The 26201-nt window shown below is 41.1% G+C and overlaps 2 protein-coding genes across 3 annotated transcripts; one reads left to right on the top strand and one right to left on the bottom strand.

The window, feature by feature from the left end:
- Positions 1-398: 398 nt before the first annotated feature.
- On the top strand, positions 399-18144 carry htra4 (HtrA serine peptidase 4). Of its 2 annotated transcripts, none has more exons than XM_071481929.1 (9): positions 399-938; positions 11180-11279; positions 11368-11572; positions 13976-14170; positions 14288-14320; positions 14880-14994; positions 15108-15165; positions 15868-15963; positions 17723-18144. In XM_071481929.1, the coding sequence occupies exons 1-9, from the start codon at positions 527-529 to the stop codon at positions 17886-17888; spliced, it is 1380 nt and encodes a 459-aa protein (XP_071338030.1). In that variant the 5' UTR covers positions 399-526; the 3' UTR covers positions 17889-18144. The 2 variants fall into 2 exon arrangements, with proteins under 2 accessions (XP_071338030.1, XP_071338031.1); XM_071481930.1 differs by lacking the exon at positions 399-938 and adding an exon at positions 9767-9886.
- An 841-nt stretch (positions 18145-18985) lies between these two features.
- Positions 18986-25591, bottom strand: tm2d2 (TM2 domain containing 2). The gene is made up of 4 exons (XM_071481932.1): positions 25217-25591; positions 24598-24685; positions 24410-24525; positions 18986-22396 (listed from the first exon to the last, which is right to left on the bottom strand). The coding sequence occupies exons 1-4, from the start codon at positions 25480-25482 to the stop codon at positions 22183-22185; spliced, it is 684 nt and encodes a 227-aa protein (XP_071338033.1). The 5' UTR covers positions 25483-25591; the 3' UTR covers positions 18986-22182.
- Between the last annotated feature and the right edge of the window lie 610 nt (positions 25592-26201).

Raw genomic sequence — 26201 nt, 5'->3', positions numbered from 1 at the left:
TCGTCAATAGAGCCTTAAGTGTTTTAAGGTGAAAAACCCTTTACAAGGTGAAATGAAATACCAATAAATGCAATCACAAACATCAATTTTAAGTCTGAAAATAGGCCACTTCAGATTTGATCCTCAGGTTCACTGCAGCATGAAATCCCAGTTCTTTAATTACAATAAAAAAAATATATATATATAAATAAACTGGACTCTCCACTTATCATCACACTCAACTGCGTCTTCCGTGAGTGGAAGGCAGAGACCACAGTAACAGTCGCCTTTGGGTTTCCTCATAAAACAAAAGGAAATAAAAAACGAAACGTAGAACTTGGTGCATTCCATGGTGGTTACATGTTGGCACAGCACAGAGGAACATGGAGGAGAACTTCGCTGGCCTTCAGCCATGTCCGCAGGCTAGGAGCACAGCAGCACAGAGACTGTCTTTGTGCGGTGATGCAGACCTGGATGAGCCTCATCAGCACAGAGCCCAGCACCTACACCTACAGGAGGGAAGACTGATGTGAGCTGAATCCAGGTCATGATTAAGTTGGTAGCTTTCTGCACCCTCCTCTCCTCCGCAGTCCACGCAGGGCTGCTGAGGAACAGACTAACTTGTCCGCGGCTTTGTGATGCTTCTCGGTGCCCCCTCCCTCCACGGGCCTGTTTCCACGGACAGGTGAAGGACGGATGCGGCTGCTGCGTGGTGTGCGCGGCCGGTGAGGGCGAAGCCTGCGGGGAGCGGGCCTGTGGTGACGGGCTGCGATGCGACTCTGTCCCGGGAGTGGACGGAGGGCTCCACAGCTCCTGCGTGTGCGTCTCCTCCGGCCCGGTGTGCGGCAGCGACGCCAGGACTTACCCCAGCATCTGCCGCCTGACAGCCGAGACCAGGAGGGCCGAGTTCGGCGAGATGCCCGCGGTCATTCTGATCCAAAGGGGTCCGTGTGATTCAGGTGAGCTGAGAGATTAACCTTTTCTTTTCTTTTCTTTTCTTTCTTTCTTTCTTGGAACATACAGTATGCCCTGTGGATAAGAGCTGCGGTCAAAACTACACTGGCTAAGAAAGTGAAGAGGTATAAAATCCACCTTAAGAAACACTTTAGAAACTTAGTATATAACATGTCTTCACTCGTCCTAGAGGCTGCTGTGTCTGTTGGTTTTCCCCTATTTAAGTGAAAACATTTTAGATACATTTTGCTTGAAACAAGCAAATTTGGCGGAAAGTGTCAACACCTTTCTTTGAATTAGATCATTACCTTAGATTATTGCTGTACTTGAGACTAGATAATAAAACTTCACAGAGGTACCTGTGCAGGACCTGCTGCACACACTGAGTATGTAGGCTGTCTGGTGAGACATTTTAACATCTGCTGGATAGATTGGAATAAAATATGATACAGACACTCACGATCCCAAGAGGATGAATCTCAGTGACTTGCCTTGATCCTCTGACTTCTCATTTAGCAAACATTTGTCATAAAACTTTGGTTTAAGACCTAATACCTGCAAAATTAATTACATTGGTGTTTGTTGTACTTGATGGTTAGTACTACTCGCTAAATGTTAGCATGTGAAGCATGCCAACATTTTGACATCAGCATTCAGCTCAAAGCACCCCTGTACATACAGCCTCACAGGTCTGCTATGGCTGTAGTCTTGTTTATTAACAACGTACACTGTGAAAAATATCACCATTCGATGACACATTTGACCAATAATGATAGAGTTAGTCCTTTTTCATTAAAATGCCTACATCATTTTGTCTGTGCCCAGCATGTGTCATCACTGTTGTAGATGTACAATACACTACTGTGGTTTCCCCTGAGAAGGGCGTTTCTGACACTATAGGTTTAGATTGCACTGAATGCTATTTAAATCACTCTAAAGCACTTGTTATATTGATATTTTGCCCCACACAGTTAAGAATATATTATCATAGAAGCAAAAACATTAAAACTTGAAATAAGGTGTTTATGTCTTCAGAGCTTAATATAAGTGTGAAAACAGACTGGACACCCTGGAACACGTATGTCCCTCCTGACTAACCAAACATGACCCCAAGTAACAGTCAGCGGCTAGTTAATACAAGGCAAGTGACATTTACTTCAATTAAGTCAAACAGCCTTGCACAGTCATCACTAGAGTTTTTGCAATGTTTTATGTGTGTGTGTGTGTGTGTGTGTGTGTGTGTGTGTGTGTGTGTGTGTGTGTGTGTGTGTGTGTATATATATACTTTTTTGGACATGAGCTAGATGTGCAACCCAGCACTTAGCTGTATATAAAGCTTTGGCCATATTCGGTTTATTTTCCTAGTAAAAAGAAGTAAATACAGCCCCTGCAGCAAACAGACAATAAAACATGAATAGGAAACAAGACATGGATGCCTGTGGTAAAATCCTGAATTTATGACTGTGACATCATCTGAAAAAAAATCAGCTAACACCCGATCAGCTGCACAGTATACAGTCTGCTTCCTGTTTACATCAGCTCACGCATGCTCAGTATACGTGAATGGTCATGTGTACGGAGATGAAACGGCACTCGGCTGATCAGTGGTGGAAATATGATCACTCAATCAATCAGTCTGTTCAGTCAGTCAGGGACACTCCAGATTTGGCGTGTAACGTGTACAGAGGCCTGTACTTCAGCTTGTGTTTCTTGATGTAGGTCATTGTGGATTTTGAGGTCTGCTTTGGATCACTGACCTGTTGTAGAGACCAGCCTTTTTTTTAACTTTCACTTTCTTGACTGACTGTTGGACATTTGTATCCAGAATTGTGCTGATGAGTTAATTTCTACGGTCTGTTTGCTGCAGGGGTTGTATTTACGTTTTCATTTCCAAAATATACAAAATATGTTGCAGCAAATGTGATGTGACCAAATGTGGCCAAACACATAACTGTAGAAAACATTTCATATATAATACAAACTGTTCTGGTCGTATAAACTGGTCAAAAAGTCATACTCTATGTAGTACAATCTTTGTAACGCATCATCATTTGTATCTGTGCAATAGCAGAACGGTGTATTGAGCAATGTTGTTGCGGTGTTTCTCCTTTACTCGCTTGTATTGAAACCCAAGAAAAAGGACTGATTCCTTCATACTTCAGTCTAAAATCATTAATACCAGTATTTTCAGCGACATTTTAAAAATTCTACAAATTACTATTGAGCAGATTTACATGTTTTACAATTTGTACACCCCACACCACAGCAGATTAAATGACACACCAATTGCATGTGGAATTCAGTTGATGGATTTTCCATAGTCATACAAGTTGGCGTGACCATACAGTGGAATTGAGAGGATAGTGAAAGCCAGTGTTTATCCTGCCACTGGGATGCATACTGTTGATTTCTTAGTGGAGCTCTCTGACAGGCAAAAATGCTTGGTGTTCTGCCAAAGTAGCTCTTGGCAATTGACACCGTCATTTGCATTTAAAGCTGTTTCTGCCGAGACAAGTCCATTTGTGTAACTTTGTAAACATGGCATCAGTCAGAGAATGTGCTAACTCCTGGAGAGGGATGATGCGTTTGCTTAGAGAGCAGATGAGGGGAAACTTGGGAGATATAGTCACAGATAAATGCACTGCCCTAAAGTGACACAAATGCACAAGTCTACAGCAGGCTGCATTTTAAATCAATTATAAACTAAAGCTAACACTGCAGCAAAGTGTTGGCAGCAGAGATGGATCGTGGTATGTACTGTCCTATGATGTGGTCATTGTTTTAATGGAGAGGTTTGTTAGTGCTTACATTTACTCCGTGATCTCAGTGAAATTAATGGCCATAGTGACTTTCAAAAGTGCGATGATGTGCTTCTACCTGCCTGACAAATGAGATATAGTGTGAGTTATCAAAATGTAACATAGTCCTCATATATCAGACAGAAAATGAAAATGACTTGATTTTGTTGAAGGCGCATTCAATCAATACGTTTCAGATTCAAAATTGAGAAGGAAAAAACACTGGATGGAAAATTCACACTAGCTGCTCTGTCAGTGTAAAGGCTACGTCTCATAATCAACTGAAAGACTGGCAGGTTCAAGTCAAACTGTGTCTATAGTTCATCAACAGGTGGTCAGTCCAAACAGACACAAACACACAACAGACAATCTGGCGGGAATCTCAAGTCAAGTCAGATTTCATTTAGCCAAATATCACACATCACAAATTTGCCTCTGGAAGAAACCTCAGGGAAGAGGAGACCTTCCTCCAGGGTGGGCAGACATGCAAGAGACGTCGCGTGTACAGAAAGGAGAACTAAAGTAGATGTACAGTATGGACAATCATGATGACAACATTATTGAGAATAAACATTTATGAAGAATGTGAACAAAGATCCGAGCTACATGACCTCCTCTCCTGCATGATGATCTGGAAAGAGAGAGAGAGAGAGCTTGGATTCCTGGAGGACAATCCAGACCCAAAACATCAAGAGTCAACATCAACTACCAGGAGAGGGAGGGATGACCGAGGACAGCTGATGTTCCAGCACAGAGAGCCTGAGTGAAAAGAGAGGACAGGGAGGAGGACACAATGCTTGGGATAGAAAAAGAGACAGAGAGTTTTGAGTTTTTACACAACCAATCATCAAAAATAAAGAATAAATCAAAGTAAATTAAAATGACACATCTGCTAGTGATTACCAAATCCAAAGTTTGCCGTCATAATCAGACACACTTTTAAAAGCATCCAAATCCTCCATTTAACACAATATTTATACTCTCACAATAGCCTTAGAGTCTTGAGTTTCTCTCCTACTTAAATCAATAGTTGACCTTTTTGTCTTTTCTTCTGTTCCAAGTCTTCCAACTAAGGACATTAAACTAGAACATTATACAAAACAGTGCAATATGGTTTCCCACTTATCTCAGACTTTAGAATTTAACACTGATATAAATGCATTCACTTCCGCAATTCCATGTGAAATGCACCATTGTACATCACCAGTATCTTTGATAAACAGTGGTTTATAAAGTGTGCTCCAAACAGGTTTTACTACAGGTTGGACTCTGAAATGGTCTCTTCACGGTGTGTCTGCTCTGTCTTTAGGTTTTTCCTTCTTTAAAACTTTGACACAGCCTTGATAAAGTGTTTTCCCACTCACAGTGGCAGTGGCAGCCACTTCAAGCAGGGGACCCAGTCTTTCACAGTCTTAAGTTGTGGCCTGATGCTCAGTCTGGGAAAAAAGTCAGAATCATTAGGTGTAAACTGTCCAGTAAATTGTCCACTCTTTAGCACTCTGTCCTCATCTGATAACGCCTTCCTGAATCAGGTTGGACGTATAGTCTTCTTGCCAGGATGACAGCATCATCCACTTGAGCTCCAGCCAGTTCTAGAAAAATGTTGGACTCAAGTCACAAGTCCTTGGCATTATTGGTCTTCCCAGGAAATGCCTAAATGAGCACCCTTAAGAACTGACCCAATATAACAATGTATTACAACACAGTCACATAAAATAGAGACAAACAATTTAGACTGAAACTTGAACAATCAAAAGTAAACAGTGTCTTTCCAAACCCTAAATTACCAACCTGACCATAGTTAAACTCGGCCACTTGCCTCCATGATAAATGTTGTGGTCCATGAAGAAAACTTGTAAAAACTAATCTAAATGCTGCTTTCCTTCTTCCCAGCAGAGGTGGGAATAAGTCACGTGTGTAAGTCTCTAGCAAGTCTCAAGGAAAACTCTGTCCTCCTTCTTCTGGCAAAACTAAAACACTGAGGTATCCAGTGTAATCCCAAAAGAAGTCTACAATATTACTCTCTAATGTCTAACAGATTTGCTGGAGGTTCTGTCACATCCAGGTGATGCAACAAAGTGCAGGCCTCCAGATTAATAAAAATAAATGAATGCCACCTGTAGGACATCCAGGGTAAAAGCCACAAGCCGTTTCTTTAGTCCTCCTGCTACCTTTCCGCTACCAGGGGTGAAATATTATCCCTATGGTTTACCCTTTTTAACTCTTTTCTGATCTTACATAACATGGGTTCAATGGCTAAAGAGTAAAGCATATCAGACATTGTACAACATTGCCAAACAGCCCTCTTAATAGTGAAAAGAGGGCTTAAACCACCATTAACCTTCAAAACACTTTCAATGTCAAAATAGAGTGTTTTACCGTGACAACAAAACCAGAGGAGAAACAAAATGCTTCAAAAGGTGTTTCAAAAGTGTCAAGAAATCAGACCAAACTTCAGACCCAGTGAGCCAGACACTTCCAAATAGACTCAAATCAATAAATGTCATCCATCGCTAATTGATTTGCCAGGGATGCAATATGACTGATCAATACCTATAACTCACTCCCATCTCTTTCTTAACTGGTTTGCCAGCACTTGCAAGAGAAGAGACTCACTGGCCTCCACTTCTTGATTTCATGTAAATGTCCCTTTTTAGGTAGAAGGAGTGAGGACTCTTCTCCCACAGCTGAGAGGTCCGTCTTTAATGACTTCTAGCAGGTCCTCCCCTAATTTGGACCGAAAGGACTAAAAATCCACAGGAGGACCGCCTTTTGCTGGAGCTCCGCCTTCTTCCGTGTTCATTAGCGCCACCTGCAGTTACTGCAGTGTCGGAGGGAGCTGTAGGGCTGCATCATCTTGTGCCAAGTTGTTAAAAAAAAATTTGGCATTGACATCAGAGCATCTTTAATTGATCATATTGACATATATGTAACAGAGCTGAAGTAGAATTTTCATATCTGGCAACCGCTTGAGGTAATCTCCCTTGTGGGCTAGAATCCCTTCAAACTCAAAAGTGTCTCACTCAAAAGACACTGGCAAAAGAATATCCACTGCCACACTTTCGGTACTCTTATGACTCACAACAATATCCCCATCCCATTCTGTCTTCCACTCAATGTTATTATGAATATTACTATGAGTTTCCTGAGAAAAAGCAAAGTTCATAATACTTTCTTTTTTTAAAAAAACCATCTCTTGTTCCATTAAGATTTAAAGATGAAATTCTGAAACCGTGGCGAAACACAAGGTGATCACAAAGAAACAATATGTAAGCTAAAAATTTTTTTAAAATTTCTTATTACTTCTTTGAAGACCATCAGCATCTCTCCGTATCATCAGTAGCCAAATCAACAAACAACGAGAGATTCAGGAAAAAGTCAACCACAACACATCCTTTCTTCCTTTAGATTAGATCCAAAAAACTGTGGGTTTGCTCAAGACTATAGCCATTGCTCTTCTGACCATCAGGAAAAGATGAATCAGAAGACTCTTGTTCACTGTCAAAGCCAGAAATCATGTGAATCACCTTCTTGCACCTTTCTCTTCAAAGGCATTTCCTTTGGTTTTGGCTCTTTGGTCTCTTTCTTTGTTTTTCTCTTTGCACTTGGCACTTTCAAAACAGTTTCATCATCCCTTATTCTTTTCTCTGTGTCAGTTATTAACTCATCAGCGTTTCTATCCTCCTGCTCCTGCCGATAGTGGCACACCCTCCATCCCTCTGCATGTCTGTGCTGGGCTCTTGGGCTGTCGCCTCCATCTGCTCCCCTTCACTGTCTGCCTGACTGTTTCTCCATGAGCAGACACGGCCCCCGGCTGCAGACTAGGTGCCCTTCCTACCCACAACCAAAACACTTCACCGCTTCTGTCGTTGCACAAATGGTGTAGTCAGAACCACTGTCTTTAAATTTCATTACTACATTCAATTCATCATTATCCTCAGAATCATCGACACAATATGCTCAGATTTGGGTCATTGACAACCTGATGAAAGCATTTTGATTGCTGATCGAATCTGACTGCGATGTGACATTAGCAGCACCTCATCACTGATAAATGGTGGTAAATTAGACAGCATTTCTTTTTGTTGCTGGGTTAACAAAGGGAAAAAACAGATGAGAATTTCTCAGAAGTATTCTACCCTCAACAACAGTATTAACTTCAGTTGAATCCAAAAACATCACAACTGCACTGTTTATGTTGGAGGTTTCTGAAAACCTCAGACCCACTGCTGCCGTATGGAGCAGGTTGGACCACCCTGTGAGCCCAACATTGTGTAAGAAAATGTGTGTAAACAGTGAGAAACTGTGGGAGTCACTGGTGAAAATATACATAAAGCCAAAACACATCCATGCAGTGGCTGAAGTCAGAGAGCCGGAGAAACAAACTGCTCTGGGGGCAGACGGAGCACGTCAGAAAACTGCCAGTTTAGATTTTCCTATTTGCGCTCCAATCTCCTGCAGGCCGACTGAAGTGCAAATGTTTTTTCAGTTAACCAGAGTGTAGATCTCTTTGACCATCTAGTTTGGGTGGTAAGAGGCGCAACTGAATCAAGGAAACTAGGCAGAACTGCGTTTAAGTAACTGGTACAATTTTCAACGGGGCCTCTTGCTGCCATTAAAGGAGCAAGAACCACCAGTAATCACTCACCAAGAGCAGATGATGTGATAAACACATTAGCAGCAATGTTAGGAGGACAGGCTAGTATCACTTCAAATCTGAGAAGGTTGTGATCTGACATAATGGATGTGAAAGGGGAGCCAGTCATATCAGAACACTTCCCAGCCAGACAGAATCAGGTCAAGCCAGAGGTGTCAGTTTGTGGCAGAAAGGGTCAGAGGCTGACTTATTCAGGTGAACACTGAAGTCACCTGTAATTAATTAAAAAGATCATTTACACTGTCACACATATTACCACTGCATAATGGACTCTGTTACATGAGTAACATGGTGTGAGATAAATTCTCCAAAGACAGAATCTCATTGGTCGGAGTCTGTTGCCCTGGACAAAGCATTTCATAGCTGATGGTTTTAATACAAGAGACTCAAAAGAGTAATAGAGAGTAATCCCCTTTGAATGTTAAATTGAAAATAGACTTGTAGATTATGGCAACTCCTCCACCTTGTTTAGTAGGCACAGTGACATGGGCATTAGTATACTCAGTGGCTTCATTAATGGTGTTTGACATAAACCAATCATAGCAAGATTACGCTGAAGAATTAAATCATTTAGCAGAAAGGCTTCAGTAGATAATAATCGTGATTTTTATAAAACCAGATTTAAAAGGTCTTGTTGAGGTTGGAGTTTTTAATAATTGACCATACTGTAGAGCGTCTACTAAATAATGTATTTATTGGAGCAAGACATTTTGAATTTTTTAGTTGAAAATTTTGGTGGCCTGCATATACGGTGGTGTAGAGGTACAGTTCTGATCACCTTAGGAGTACACCTCACCACCGGCTGTATGGATTTCCTGTGAAACCAGCAGTGCAGCAACAGGTTAACTGCTAACACTAAGGCCAGGGACAGACCGGATTTGGCACCCACATTAACGGGTTCTAGCGGACATGCTGCCTGTCGCCACTGTGACCCGCGCGACTCACAACCACAGACAGAGAAAAGAGCTGTTGACATCATACCAGCAATATTACACAAAACTGACAACTTTCACTGTGTCTAAGCTGAATCTGAACGTGTCACGAAAATAATAATACTTTTGAACCATTTTAGCAGCTGCATGTGGAGACAGTGGTATTTTAGAGGCACTGTCTACGAGGCAGCAGACATGCAACACACACACACACACACACACACACACACACACACACACACACACACACACACACACACACACACACACACACACACACACACACACACACACAGAGTGTGAAACATTGGTACAAAGTAGAAAGTAGCAAGTCCTAAATTGTAAGAGTTAGCACACAGTGAGTAGCAGAAGATAAGCAATATTTCAAGAGTCCATATTAAGAAAAATGAAGTGACTAAACACAAACGAGTAGAAGGAGGCGCAGAAAGCAGCTGTTGGTCTGACGGACAATCACGATGTGCATCACAGGAGGCTACGAGGATCTGAGGGACAGTGTCTGCTTTCAAATGCTGAGGAGCTGATTAGAAGATTGAGAACAGATGCAGGTGGGAGTAATTGCTGAAGGTGGGAAGCTCTGAGGACAACTGCAGGGCAGAGAGACAGGGTGGGGTAATGACTGTCAAACTGACAACAGGAGAAGTATGCCAGCAATGAGTACTTCATCGACTCAGCATTGCACTCACGATGGACGGTTTAAAAAAAAGGTTCAAAATCAGTACAGCAAAACCAGAGATATGATGTTTGGCAAAACCTGCCAAACATCAGTGCATTAGCATCATTGTGAGCATGTTAGTATTATGATGTGAATGTTTATCTCAAGTACAGCCTTCCAGGGCCACAAACATGACTGTGGACTTTTAGGGGCCCAGTCTTACACTTGGCACAAAGCAGCTCAAAAATGCAACCCAAGTGTCTTTGCTAGTTTCAGACCGAGGCACTTGTAATTTTAACCTCCATCGCCCGTGTTGTTTAAATAGCAAATACACTTGTGCCCATCTGAGTGCCCGTGGGCATATTAGTCTTAAAATGAGGTGTGGTCATGCTTGAGACAGTGTTTGCACGATTGACCAACAAAAACCTGGACCTCAGTCAGTGGCGCAGAATACAGCCTCAGAAGGTCGGAGCAGTCTTTGTGATGTATTGTGTGTTTCACAACGTTGCCATGCGTCTTGTCTGTGATGCATGAGGCTCTGCAGAGAAGTGTTCTCTCTTACTACCTGGTCAAACGGCCACAGTGTTTCTCAAATATCACCAAAATTTGTCCACAGTTTCATAATGAACTGGAGATTTAATCACATCTCTCATCAAATAATATTAAAGCTGTCTAGCGTTGTGATTTGTGCCTCCACTTCTTTGTAGAGCTGTGCGCAGCTCAGATTCTCTCAGCCCGTCCTTTCCCCTCAGGTTGCACAGAGCTGCTGCGTGCATGTGTCAGGACTGGGCTCACTGGTCAGTCACAATATGTAATCAACTCACCACTAAACAGAATCTAACTCTGTGAGAAACACGCTGCCATTATAATAGCAATATGCCAATACGCACTTGTCTTTTAAAGGAAATGGGAGATGGTACTGTGATTGGCTTATTACATGTTCAGCCGGAAACAGCCCCATTAATAATTAAGAGACTCAGTACAGCCCTTTTGAACCATGAGGGTAGGCAACAGTACAACATGTAATTGCGTGGGTAAAAATAGTTTCGGTCAGGTTGTGAGAATTTGGGCTACAACCAAAACCTTGCTCAGTCAACCAACACTGACATGCCTAGAGTTACACTGCTCGTGCGTCTAATTATGTAAGGTGTCTTAATCTTTCATCTAATGTTTTATATCCCCAAAGGAATGCAACATCCAAGAAGTATGCGCTACAAGTTCAACTTCATTGCAGACGTAGTAGATAAGATTATGCCTGCTGTGGTGCATCTGGAGCTTTTCAAAAGGTAAATCTGAAGAAAGTAGATTAAAAGGGTCACCCTCAACGGTCATGTTTCTGCAGGCGCAATCATCTTTTGCCTTTTCTCATGCCAGAGTGCCATTTTCTAGCGAGGAGGTCTCTGTGTCAAGTGGCTCTGGGTTTGTGGTGTCAGAGGATGGCTGGATCATCACCAACGCACATGTACTCGCCAACAAGCAGAGCATAAAAGTCGAGCTGAAGAGTGGTTTGCAGTATGATGCCATAGTCAAGGACATGGACCAGAAGATGGACATCGCACTCATCAAGATCCAACCAGATGTGAGTGCTTTTTGTTTCCCCTCAGCTTCCCAAAGGCCTGAGACCTAATTACCTAATTCTTTCCTGTGTTTTCCTCTGGCCTGGCAGCTTGTCATCAGCGGCTAACGTCAAAGAGTATTAATCCTGCACACAAAGTAGGGCGGATATTTGAGGGAGAAAGTCATCAAGCAAAATTAGGCTCTATTCCTTTACATGGGCAGTTTGTCATCTGAATTCCTCTGGGTGGTATTTGGTTATGTCTTGTAAATTCAAAGCTGAAGCTATTTTTTTGTGTATTTGCAAGTGCTGGTCTAAAGAAAACATGTCACAGCTCAGACATGCTCTTACACGACCTCCTGTTTTGTATGGTGGAGGGGACTCTGCTCCCAGACATTTCAGCGAGACTCCTTTCAGCATGAAGCACGATTATTATTTTTAGTACTGATCTGAATACAAGAATACCTCAAGATCACACCATCACATAAACCTGGCTTGAATGTGAGTAATCAAGATACAGAGAGGAATCTCTGTATTTGACTGTGCTAAAGGTGAAGAAATCTGTCTTTAAACTGTCAAGAGGTAGAGACAGCTGTACGACACTATATCTCTCTATCTCACATTCCTTGTAGGAGGAGTTGTAAAACTTTCCTAAAAGGCAAATTTGTCATGACATACGGCTCCATACCCTGGGAGATGTGGCTATAAATTCAGCTGAGCATTATAAACCACCCCAAAGTTAAATGGCCTCAGCCTGGAATAAGAGGAGGCAGGCAGAGACAAGCTAAGGCTTAGTTTAGTTTGGTTTATACTCACCATGCCCTATGTTAATGTCACATAGATTAGAAGCTTATGAAAGAAAAAAGTAGTAATATTATTAGAGAAAGTTAATATTATATGAAAAAAAGTTGAGAAAAAAGTACAAATAAGTGATGACCTGAAGATACAGGTTTCAGTCAGCACATTAAAATAAAAGCAGTTATATCATGCATGAGTCCGCAGCAGCTGGAGCACCACAGGTACTTGGTTTCCTCCACACAGCTGAGCCAAAGACGGCAGTCACGGCATCATAAAGAGATTCAATCTCAGTGGGCTTAATATAAATGATATGAAAGGCAGCCAGAATCAAGTGTCATATACAGTAGTATGCAAAGTCCTTCCCCTACCAAAAATCAGACACCCTTTATGTCCAACCATCTACCTCTGCCCCAAAAGAAGTTTTATGGGAATATAACAATCTAAGAACAGATTATCATTCACACGACCAGAAGAGGTCCCTTGTCAGGTAAACACTAGTGTTTTTACAAAGCAAGGCAAGGTCCCCTTTAAAGCCTTTACCAGAGCTTTCAACCACATCACATGGTCAGTTTGCTCAGTTGTCATAGAGACAGATGTTGGCAAGCAGCTATGATTTCACTGCACGTTAAGGACATGTTGGCTTAAAAGTCAAGAATCATTTTACATTCTTTGCCCTAGAAAGAATAGTTTCTAAGGTACACAAGGTCCATTTACTAGATTTTTCTGGAACGTTCACCATATCACATGGTCTTCATCAACAGAATAAACCTAAGTTAACATTGAACATTTTATCAAATTTTCATTTTCTGATAAAACATTTTTTTTTACGCATCTTAGTGGAGAATCTGCTCTCTGTGTAGTTGTTTGTTTGGTAAAAAATATGGCAAATACTGTGTGGATGCATGGAGATGTTCACTTACAGTGTGTGCGTATCATTAAACTGTTGCACGTTTTTTAAACTAAAAGAATAAGAGTCTGCAGACAAAGCTAGCATCTCTGTGAGCCTATACTTAGGCAAAGTGGTGCCTTGAATCAAATGCCAATGTAAGTAGGCTGACATCCTCACAATGACAATGCTAATGTGCTGATGGTATGTTATAATGTGTACCATGTTCAAGTTTATGCTAACATTTGCTAATTAGCACTTAGCATAAAGAACAGCTGAGGCTGATGGTCGTATGGGAAGGTCAGTAAGTTTCAAGTTCCTTGAATTCTAATGATGAAATTGCTACAGTGTTATTATTCCTGCAGGAAGACCATGAAGCTGTGTACAGGGCTATCATTACCGACCCCCGTCGATACCTGTAGATTATTTACAAAATGTGTGCATATCATAAGACTGAGCTTTTCTTTATTAATTGGAACGCTGTTGGAACTGTGAGCAGAGCAGATTGTTATACAAAACACAACTCTTATTGACAACCAACCCTCACTTAGCAGAGGGTCAGCTTCTATTCAATCTATACCAACCCGTAGTCACTGGATCTAGAGAGGCGAGTTAGCCTGCTGACTTTCAATAATCTCACAATCCTGAGGTTAGCTAATGAAAGACTTGCTCTTTCCCAGCATGTGTTAATATTTATTGTTATCCTTCTCTGTGGGTCGTCATGTCTTTGTGCCTGGGTGCAGGCTCCCCTGCCTGTGCTGCGTCTCGGCCAGTCCTCAGACCTGCGTCCCGGCGAGTTTGTGGTGGCGGTGGGAAGTCCTTTCTCCCTGCAGAGCACTGTCACCACCGGCATCATCAGCACTGTCCAGCGCAATGGCCTGGAGCTGGGCTTCAAGGACTCTGAGATGGACTACATCCAAACTGATGCCATGATTAATGTCAGTGATAAAAAAAACAACAACATACCTTTCTTGGTTCTGCACTTGATCTATTTCAACAGTTTTCTAAATTAACGATGAGTAAAAAAATGTTTTTGTTACTATGTTGATTCACAGTACGGCAACTCTGGTGGACCACTTGTCAACTTGGTAAGAGGATTTATAGTGCTGTACAGTGTGTAAAGGGGAAATATCATTCCATTTGCATATTTGTTATGCTTTCTGCTTTGCAGCCGATCTTTCTTGTTTTATTTATGACAGTGAGGACTAAGGTCATGATTTTGTTTTATTCAATACCCAAAGTCTCCAATCTGCCCCCTCAGGCTCAAGATTAAGCCTCCCTCACAGTATTTTAGGACAAGGCCTGATTTTGGAGGCCTTTGCATTGTTATTGTGGAATAAAGTCATACAGATTGCACATTCATTTATCAAGGTGGCTGCCTCCAGCTTCGTTTCCCTAAAAATGTACTTCAGTTGCCATATGGATGGTATATTTTATAAATCATCCTTCTCTGTAAAAACACAGAGAGGTTGCTACAATAACCAAGACTTTAACAGAGTAGACTGTGAGCTATGTTATGTGAATTAGGAGAGAAAGGGACATTAAAGTCTTGCCACTGTTCTGTTTCTCCACGTAGCAAAGCTATGAAATCAATGAAACACTTAAGATCACAATCTCATGGCGGTCCTTCCATTCTGTGTTTAACAGGATGGAGATGTAATAGGCATAAACACTCTGAAAGTGGCAGCAGGAATCGCTTTTGCAATTCCTGCGGGCAAAATACACCAGTTCCTTGCTGAATCCCACAGCAGACAAGCCAACGGTGAGCAGGATCTTGGTGTTGCTGATTTCGTTACACGCTCTCGGAATTACTCTGTAATCTCAATAGTTTTTTAAGTCAATCATTTATTAATTTGTACGTTCATTTGGTTTTAGGAAATACTCTGCAAAAAAAGAAATACATCGGCGTCCGGATGCTGCAGCTCTCACCATCGTGAGTAAACATCAAAGGAACTCATTTTCTAATTTCCAAAATACCACATGTTCATTTTAGGAAGACATCTCTAGCCAAGCTAACAGTTCTGTGAGGCGGTAACATGAATGCACTATAACTGGACACTAGACTCCAAGATGGCACCCATCCATACGCTGATGATCAAAAATGGCAGTTTTATCCGCTCGAGATTCGATCTACAACACAATAAAGTGTGCAAAAACTGAAGGCGTGTGAATATTTTCTAAAGCCCGTGATGCTTTGCAATATATATTATCCCATCAGAAGTTTCAAGAAACTGCATATGATAAACAGTATGTAGGCTAATCTGTTTGTTCACTTATCATTCTCAGTTCTACAGGTACACATACATGTGGTGTGTATTATAATGATTCTCACACAAAGTGCCTTTAATGAATCCATGTGTTGTGATGCCTTATAGACTTAAACTGCAATCTGAAATTCTTTAAAAATTAGGACTCATATAAGCCCTCGGCTGCATTATACAGTAGGGTATATGGCTGAGTGATTTTTCAGTTGGCACTTGTCTTGTTGAACAAAATTTTGATCCACTTTTAGTTGGAATAGACTGCTTGTAAGTTTCTCTACTCCAACTTCATGTTCAATTCAATTTTATTTGTATTGTGCCAAATCATTACATTCATTATCTCAAGGCACTTTTCATGTCTACCTTATGTCCAGTTTGATCCAAGATCTCAAGAGACGCGAGGGTGAATTTCCAGATGTGAGCTCGGGGATTTACGTTTATGAGGTAATACCTGGAAGAGCTGCATCCAGGTAAGAGTCAAGTTACAATCTCTAATACTATGTGGTGTGCAATGTTCAATTCTGCTCGCAATTTCACAAAGAAGGGGAAAAATGTAACATCAAAGGTTTCTAAATAATATTGGCTGGTCTTTTGGTTCTACATCCTCTCATGTGGAGGATGTAGAAAGGAGTGACACTATACGACACTAATTGATATTTTTTATTAAGAATAAATCAAATGACTACTTGTTATATAATGGGTCACTTCTCATGAGAAACAGAGGCAATTACCGCCAACCTTGCAGTTCCCCCCCAGCTCTACAGAGAATTTTAAAGTTTTTCAGTTCAACGTTTTGGTTTTACAGCCTGCAACTTTAATATTTTGTTCCACTCTTGCTGCTCTCATCCAAAAAAAAAAGCTCTGTTAAATCTACCAGACTGTACCTGCCCAGTAGCAAATAGTGGACAGAAAAAAACAACTAGCTGGTAAACACAATGAGGCATGTGGCAGCTGAGGAGCCAAATAGTTTTGAAAGGTTGGCGACTTGGTGGCAGCATGAAAGGCTGAAAAAACGATGACACATTAAAAAGTTGTAGATTGTGAAAGTGTTAGCAGTGGTTTGCTGGTTGGAGTTGTGTTTCTGGCGCCTGATGAAAGTGGAGAGCAGAGTCAGGTGATATTTCTCTGTGGGTTTATTACTAAGAGCAGCAGCTTTTACATTACAAATGAGTCTTTTGATCCATCACTATTACAAATTATTGATAACTGCAGCTTTAATATAATTCGTTTTTACACTGGATTTAAGTAGTCTCTGTTCTACATATATCGCTGCAGAGACTTTCTACCACAGCAGGAATATTTAGCAATCATGAATGTATCTGATCAGGTTGTCGAATTTCTTTTTTTGCAGTTTCAGTGCAAAACATATTTGCATCAGTGTTCGTCTTAAAAAAACAGTCCAACCCTAATTGATCTGCATGTAATTATTCACCAATGCCAACCTAAAAGTTTTGTTCTCACCTTGTTGCAAGATTAAATATGTGTTTTCTTCCCATCGGTGTGAGTTTCAAAGTAAGAGACCTCACCAGTGAGTTGTTTTTATTAGAAAGTGCAATTGGAGCTAACCTGTATGATGTACAGTGAGAGCTTGTTGAGGCACTAGGTTTTACAAAATGTAACAAGCTGTGTAGTGAACTGGCATTTGGAGGCCTCTGAATATTTTTTCGAGGTGTGCAGTAAGAGCATCCCTGCAGTTCTCAAGGCTGCGCTGTGCAACTGTGGTCTGGTTGCTCATTATAATTGTGCTTCCCACAGGCAAAGCTCTGACGTCTTGGTGAAGACCAAGAGAAAGATGACTCTTTAGACTCTCAATACTCTAAATAGTCCAGCACCACCTCATGTGACATTGAGGCCTGAAGCTTTGAACAGCATGTGGCAGCGGTCTACACGGACACTGTTGAATAGTTTGCTATAGTACTCCTTGCACTCCTCACTACTGTCTGAATGCAGTCTTTAATCTTACTCTACAGTCTTGCACGCTTTGTCAATCAGTCTGCATTAGACCATCAGCAAGAGCAGCTGCCTCAAGTCTAAATGTCAACCAGTGCAGCGCATTATAAATCCTGCTAGTTTACTTTGTCTTTTGAGAGGGATGGAGCCTGACACAGGAACAGACTTGTCTAAAGGTCACTGTTGTTTTCCTTAGGGTATGATACCTACCCAGCTGGGTTGGGTCTGTTTTTAGTAAGGCTTTCTCTGTGACTCAAGTATGGCATTTTTTCTCTGCAGCGCCGGCATGATCAATCACGATGTCATCATTGGCATCAACAGGCAGCCCGTTCACACAATACAGGAAGTGAGCAAAGCCGTCCAGAGCAGTACCGTGCTTTCAGTGGTGGTGAGACGAAAGGACAGGGATGTTACACTAGCGATTGCTCCTGAAGAGATGGACTGAAATCATCTGTTGAAAAAATAACTCCAGAGGTAGACTGTGCAAACTGGAGGTTACATCACAAACTGCTGGTTAAAGGGTTGGTTCACTCAAACTGATGCACTTTCCTAGTTTTAAGAATTACAGAGGATCTGCATAAGGACCCTGAGGCAGTGAGAGGACTTCCCCACTAACTACCAAAATGTATAATTTGCTGTATTCAAAAATATGCCAATAAAGACTTAAAGAACCTCAGTAAATTGTGTTGATGAAAACAGAATGTAAATTTTGGTTATACATTTAATTTTTTTAATGTATTCCTCTGAAGGCATTATGATTTCAGGTCAGACGAGTGTTTCACCCTGTGAAGGAGAGCAGTGTCTCTGTTCCTGTCTCGTACAACAGGTCTGGACCACTTCTGAATTTTGTTCGTGCCTAGGAGGAAATTTGGGTATGAGAAAATTAATGAACGGCACAAATTGTCTAAAATCATTTGTACATACCAATATAAAACATATCTGTTTGTATGAGTTCATGGGCTCTTTGTTTCTGGAAGGAGACGGTGTTGACATTTTAAACTCAGTTTCTTTGTTTTCATAAGAACAAATTTCCATTTACCTTTACTGCTTCTACAAATACGCATCTCCAGGCCTCAACAAATAATCAGAAGACAGGCTCAGAGCCTCTCCTCTGATGCCAATACAGCAGCTTTCAGGTGAACAGAGAAACTAGGTCTTGAAAGGCTGGATGGCGAGTCTGGGTGGGCGGGGCTTGGGGCATTGCTGAGGGCAGTGACTGATTGTCATGATGTCACAAAGTTCCAGAAGTCCTGACGGCTGGTTTTAAGGCTCAGTTTCTCAATACAGGCTGTGTGCATTTCTCTGTGGACTGAGGCTTTGATACTTTCACAGTATTAATAAAGCACCTAGACCTGCTTTATAATCAAAAAAAAAAACAAACAAACATGGAAATCTCTTTTTATACAACATGGACCTTTAAGTACAGCATGTTGGGCCACAAGCCTTGTAAATATACAGAATCTTGTTACAATATATGCACACTTTTTTTTCTTCTGACATTTTATCCACCAACTCAAATCAGAGATTAAAGAGAACATACTGTACCAGATACTTTTTATTGACTGTGAACACTTACACAACATGAGACACTTTGGTTTCCTTCTCACCATTATAACAGGGGAGATCAGTTTTCCTGGAGCACATGTGTAGCTTTGACTAAAAAGTTGAAGAGCACAGCAAAGTTTTTTTTTTTTGTTTTTTTTTAATTTCAGGAGAAACGTGTCAATTAAGAATTTCAGTTGAAAAACAAACATTGTCAAATAAACATAAGTCAAGGAAGAACACGGACTCAACGCATAAAAAAACAAAGCAAATAAATAAATAGTACAGTGGATTAAAGTTAAAGAATATAAAATCAAGCTCCTGACAGGCCGATCAATATTACATACAGTATCTTACAAAGCCAGAGCATTACAGTTTGGAAACAGGCATTAACACAGTATGTTATATAGTAATATAGGGCAATTCTGCAGCGCTGGACTTAGACTGAAGAAATAATTAGAGCAAAACATTACATTCAGATTAAAGAGAAGATCTTGTACGTGGATATTTTTTTATAAGAGTGCAAGGCAGCAGATATATTTCCATTTTGTGAATTAAGTGGAATAATATGAAAAACAGTGTTTCAATGCCACTATCTACAAAAGATGTTTAGCCACCTGAAAATATATAGCCTGCTAAAGCATATTGCTGCTGCTGTATGAGAGCAGTCGACACATTGACTATCATGTCTCCTTCAACTTTTTATGACAAGACCTAAAAGGGTTTTATGGATCCTTAGGTACTGAAATCTGCTCTGTCTGTGACAAAGTACATAAACCTTCAGTTCAAGTGAAGATGAGGAACTGAACAAAGAGGAAGATGAGGATTTGAATATTTAATGTGAGACCTGAGCTTAGCTGGATAAAGTCAATGAAAATCAAAATTTGTTTTAGTTTGAGAAGTTTGGACAAGGCCAGGCTCCATACCTGAATACAAAGGAGGAAACTGCTCCCACATAGCTGACATGCAAGGAATTTACTGCTTGCCCCATTTTAAAACATTCCCGTAGCCAACACTGACAACTACTAAATCACCACCTCATCCATGTGACTTATGTGATCACTATCCATCCGTAGGTCTGTGTTCATACTTGCTTGAGGCTGTAATGTTAATCAGTCTAAGCTCAGTTGGAAAGCAGCAGAGAAAATACAGAATTCAGAACGCCTCCAGCAGCAGAGGACAGTGAAGGGTCAAAGCCGGGCGATTTGGTAATCTGAAGAAGGAAAGGAGTGATAGCTCAGTGATAAATCAGTGAAGGATGTTTCCCAAGGGGGAAATGGCAGAAAAAAAATCACTGCTCAGAGCTTAACTGGAACAGAGGATTCTTGGTTAATATGCAAAATCATGTATGTGAAAAGCCACTGTCGACTAGATCGTATCATTCCACAGTGTGTGAACAGTGTGAAAGTACTGGGGTTTTTCTGAAGCAAGAGAAAATGTGGTGCATCAAGGGGAATAACACAGTTAGTTGTATTGTTAAACTGCAACTGCGAGCAATGAAAACAAGGTCAGTGACACTTGTAATTATCATCTGCATCTGCTGTTATCATTCTGCATTCACCACTGGTAATCCAGGCTGATGAGACCCAATCAGGGAGCAACCATGGGCATCTATGTCATTGTTTCCAAAGCTCCTTTTTGCCGGTCCAGACTAAAACGCAACCCCGGAGTTTTCTCTAAACTAAAACAGGTCCAGCAGTGTTTCCAAAAGTCTCAGTTTTAGGGCCCCGAGATCTCCAGAGTGTGAACAGCAGGAGAAAATGTAGCAGAATTGATGCATTTTAAAACTCAAACATAGTGTGGATGCAGCCAAATTCCCAAACCAGGGCCACAGACCTGGAGGTGCTTCACTTTTCACTGTGAGAACGTTCTGTAAGATTGTCGGTCATGATGCCTGTAGTTTGGATACAAATACACCAAGACGAGTAAACGTGAAGTCATATGTACTGACAGATAAGGTACTGATCGGACAGTTGTCTACGCTACATGGACCTATGTGGGGGAAACTGATAGCAAATCATGCAGCACTTCACTGTTCGTTGCTGTTCTTTGGTGTCACAAAGAGCTGAGGAAGAAATAACTGATCCTCAGTTTTACCAGTGGTCACTGTTCAGTTTGGTTTGTTTCACTCACTTTTAATTGACAAAATGATCTTGTATAATATATACGCTGCTTAATACGGATAAACTTTATCACAGCTGACAATCAGACAATAGATTCAATAGCAGTAAAATCACATACTGCATCTAATATCACAAAATCCTGTGGTTTGTCTTCCTGCCTCCATACCACACCAGCATCCAGTCAGAAGCAGTTAGACCTGTGAGACCTAACCAAACAGATTAGGTTCTTTATAGTGCAGACTAAATGGATGAGAGCCTCCAAGCAACCTCTGCTACAGTTTATGAATTTTATCATGTGTGATTTTAGCATGAATTCAAAAGCTACTATTAAACTACTATTAAATCCATCTACTGATCTTAAACTGTCAAAGCACTGATATGAGCAAGGAATATTTTGATGTAAATCATTTGGTGTGAGTGTGGAACACATGAGCTGAAGGAGAGCTGTGTCCTGCTCCCTGCACTTTGGCAGTTCCTCATTAGAAAGTGAGCGAAACATAGCGGCCACATGAGATGTGCGGCCATTTTTTTGGGGGGGGGGGGGGGGTCATTTTCCACTGTAGCACTGATGACACTGAATGACATTCATCAATATGATCCACTCTGTGAGTTACCTGTCAGTACGTATGACTTATGTTGATATGTTGGTTTGTTTGTAATGAAACAAAGGGAAGAAACCAAACAGAGCTGAAATAAAAGGCGACAATATGTCATTTTTTTCTGTGGTCTGGACCAAATGAACCACACAGGTGTGAAAGTGACCTTTGTTGACAATTTAGCAAAAAAAGATCTGTCATCACTGTTGCTCTGGTGAAAGCTGTAAATACCATAGTAATTCTTACGTCTTCTCAAGAAGGTAAATTTCAAGTGAATTAAATTAGAATGAGCCCGCAGGAGCCCTGTAGGGGCCCTCGGGAGGTCCTTAGACTCCACTTTGCACAGCAGAGCTGTAAATCCTCTTGGAACAAGCCAACCTGCAGATTCATAGCAACGACATGCTGAGGCCACTTCCCTGATAACTGATAATATCTGACAGAAGTGGCCAGAGTCCTCCGTCACACTTTGCTGTTGGTCTCAGTAGTAGGTGCACCAGTTGCTGTAATCACTGGGCATCAGCCCACCAGTGATGAGCAGGATCAAGTCTACAAACCACCAGATTCCCAGGCCTCCCAGGGTGAGCAGCTTCCCCACAGCGGTGCCGGTGTGGCCCAGGCAGAATCGATCGACCCCGAAACAGCCCAGGAAGAAGGAGTACAGCAGTGTGGTGATGAAGTAGTGTCCAGTGTATCTGCGAGAAAGAGGATATTTAAGGTCAGCTGGAATGAAGCATGAACAATTGTGCAATTAAAATAAATCATATCGAACCTTAAATGTTACAGTTAATTGAAACACCACTTCATACACCGAACCTCAATCGTGTGACTCATTTCGAAACCTGCAGATGTTCATGTTAAAAAAAAAAAATCCCCATATTTAAGCACATATAATAGAAATGATGATGATGAAACACACCAAAAGATTTTAAAAGAATCTAGTGCACAACACTCAGTAAGGAGCGTCCACAAAAAAGGCAACACCTGTTCTGAATGTAATAGGTGAAAACTGTCTAAGCAGAAACTGAACATTACAGGCTTCACAAAGGCAACATTATTCCAGGTGCTGGACTGCAGTAGTGTCTCTGACCGTGTCGAGCTGCCGCGCATCTCTGATCTCTATGTAGAACGATGCTGGGTGAACGTGGTGGTTCTATACATTTGTAAACATTGCCCTCAAGTGGTGATCATGATACCTCAGATTTCTATCTAAATGAACTGGATCGGTTGCAAGTATTGTATATTTTAGAACAACTTGATTTGTACATCTCATCTGGAAACATGCTCGGCCGCAGTGCAGACTGAATGTGTAGGGAGCTCGCTCGGTGAACACTGCAGGCGTTTATTGATTTAAATCTGTAAGCAAGCTGCTCTGTAAATCTCTATTTTCTGAATGCTGTTGCTTTTTTTCTGTGTATGCATAAAACTCAGTACTCAAGTCTCATTGGTATCCATGTATACTGTCTTCAGTCTGCTGCTGTCGCCAAATCCTCATGCATTTCAATAAATTCAATTAAAACTAATAGCACTAATTTATTGTTTAGAGGATGAGCCCTTAGAGATGGATCATCTCATTTTCAACAGGGTCTGTGTCATTACATTTTACCAACTACAAAAAAGACAAATCATAAAAATATCATAAATTAAAGGTTCCATATTGTATAAAATTAGATTTCCATGTATTTTTTGACTATAAAGCAGGTCTAGGTTCTATATTAATACTGTGAAAGTGTCAAAGCTTCAGTCCACAGAGAAATGCACACAGCCTGTATTCAGAAACTGAGCCTTAAAATGAGCCATCAGGACTTCTGGAACTTTGTGATGTCACAATAAAAAAGTCACTGCCCTCATCTATGCTCCCAGCACAGCCTACCTGGATCCACCATCCAACCTTGCAGGATTTGGTTTCTCTGAGTGTTTACCTGAAATCTTCTATATTTTTATTTGATTCATTTGAAAACAGCTCACCGACCTCTCCGGAGAGAAGCCTGAGAGAGGAGATGTTAAACTACAATGAAAATGTTTTTGGTTCTTAAAACTACAAATATATGGTTTTGTGGGCATCAAAACTTCAAAAAAATTAATGGTATGTGGCTGTAACGATACTGAGAACTTGCAGCCACGCTAGCAGCTGTGTGAGACTTTACTTAGACATAATGGTGCCTTTAGCTGAAGAAATACATTTGAAAAATTAGTTTCTTTTGGCATTTAAAGACAATCACTTCATTACCCCATACACATCACAATGATGGGCATTTACCATGTCAGCTTTCCTGACATTACAATGTATGGACCTTGGTTTACTTATCTATAGCAGCAGAATCTATGTGGAGGTTGAAAGAACCCCGGGGTATTTCACAGAGTGAACTGTGTTTGTAAAATCTCATTAGAATCTGTGATAACACAAATCTATGCTAGTCTCGCCTGCATTAAAATGACACATCTACTACACTGCTGCACTGCTACAGCTACTGACACTGAATACAGTCTATCACTTCACTTTAGTTCATATTCAGGCCAGTTCCAGTGGCTAGCTTCTAAAAAATAACTGAGATTTTGCCTGAACAGTGCACTGAAACATCATCTGATTCAAGGGTCATATTCCAAACTTAAACTTAACTATCAACATCATTTTACATGAACTTTGGTGTGGCAGTTTCGGTATGCACAGATTTACACAGTTGTGTGTCCGGTGTGGTTTCCCTTACTTGATGCAGGGTACGTTTCCTCTGAGGAACTCTCTGGGTCCGGCGCACTCTATATCATCAAGCGCAGTGCACATAACAGGAGTGTGGTTCACCTCTTTATGAGTTTGGCCACCCCACTAAGGACAAAAACAATAAATTAAGTGCTGTGTAATTAGCAACATAATATCTGCTTAGAGAACCACACTTACCCCAACGCAACCATGGCCCAGCTCCTGATAGGCACTTTGGTTGCCTGCATGATCCACAGGGTCTTGACAGTAGATGAACTCCTCCGGTCTTCATCACACATTGAATGTATAAAAGCAGAGATAAGAGAGTATGTAGGATGGCACTACCATGGAGCAGGTATTGACAACCAACTACAGCAAACTGTTGATATCTGGTAAGTAGAAAACACACGCCAAACTTCATCCATGAAATCTGACAGTTAAGAATCCACCAATAACTTGTGGCCAACTGTGAGACCTCATTTTATTACTAACTGAATTAATATGCTGGTCCATAGCATCTGGAAGCTCTTCAACACAGGAGAAACACAGACATAAAGAAACAAAGACACTATTTTAGACGAATACATCATATCCTTGGAATAGGAAATGTATTATTATCGCAAATATTAGATTTTTATTTTTTTTCCCAAGCGCTGGTGAGGGTAATGCATTATTAATGTGCAGGTAAGATGGATTCACCAGATTTCTGACGGCAGTTTGCTGTGTCAGTCTCACGGCTGCCGTGCGTAGTCAGCATTAGCTAACGGTAACATGCTAACAATAGCATTCAAGCAAGACTGCTGTACATGGTACTCACAGATAACTGCAGAGAACGACTGGTGACGGGGGTCTGTACTCAAATTTCTCTGTATCATTCATACTATCCAGCGGTTTTTCAGTTTTCCCAATCTCCGGCGGCTGCTCGGTGTCCGGGAACGCCGTAGTTCCCTGGCCGGGAGAAGCAGCAGGAGTCTCCGTTGTCGATGAGTTTTGGGAGTGAATGCCTTCCAGGCACTGTAACAGAATCACCGTCAGCAGCAGCAGGAACTGTCCGCACAGCAGAATATAGCTCACCGAAATCATTATCACTCTCAAAATACCGCATCAATCCTCATAAAATAGCCATTCATGGTTAACGGCAACATTTGTGTATGAGGGTTTGTTTGGGCCCCGATCGCCGTCTCGTGATTATGACGTCGTCAGAAAGCGCCTGGAGTTGAAACCATGGAGGCTGGTAGGATATCGCGCTTCGCCGGGAGAGTGGACCATGGATGTATTATAAGACCTTATAATACAGTTATAATACATCCATGGTGTGGACCACCGGAGCAGGGGGCAGAGGAACAGCTGCAGCCAGACGGACGGTCTCCAACAGCTTTCACAGTTTTCACAGGGAGTCTCAGAAACACCCTCATCCTATTAGATCCGACCCTGATTTAACACTAACGTGGCCTGGAGTGGATTTTCTGCCAGTACTCTCCCTATGTATAAATAATGGTATAACGACGCGACCATATATGTTTACAATGTGTTTAATTTATATATGCAAGTTTATTAAAACAATGTACATGCAAAGACTTAATATCATTATATGTTTTTCTTATGAATTATATCTTCCCATTCTAGCAAAGTTGTCTCAGACTTTTGGAACCCACTGATCTGGCATATCCAATATAAGCATACATACATACATTTGTATGGGCTAGACATACAGTATATGTCAATATATAAAATTGCCCAATTGTTATATATTTTATATTTAAAATATCAATTTCATATATATGTATATATATATATATATA

Source organism: Trachinotus anak, unplaced genomic scaffold, assembly GCF_046630095.1.
Source record: "Trachinotus anak isolate AG129_WGS33_773 ecotype Australia unplaced genomic scaffold, CSIRO_AGI_Tana_v1 ptg000008l, whole genome shotgun sequence".
NCBI lineage: Eukaryota > Metazoa > Chordata > Actinopteri > Carangiformes > Carangidae > Trachinotus > Trachinotus anak.
Note: the sequence above shows the minus strand (reverse complement) of the source record. Positions and strands in the feature narration are given on the sequence as shown.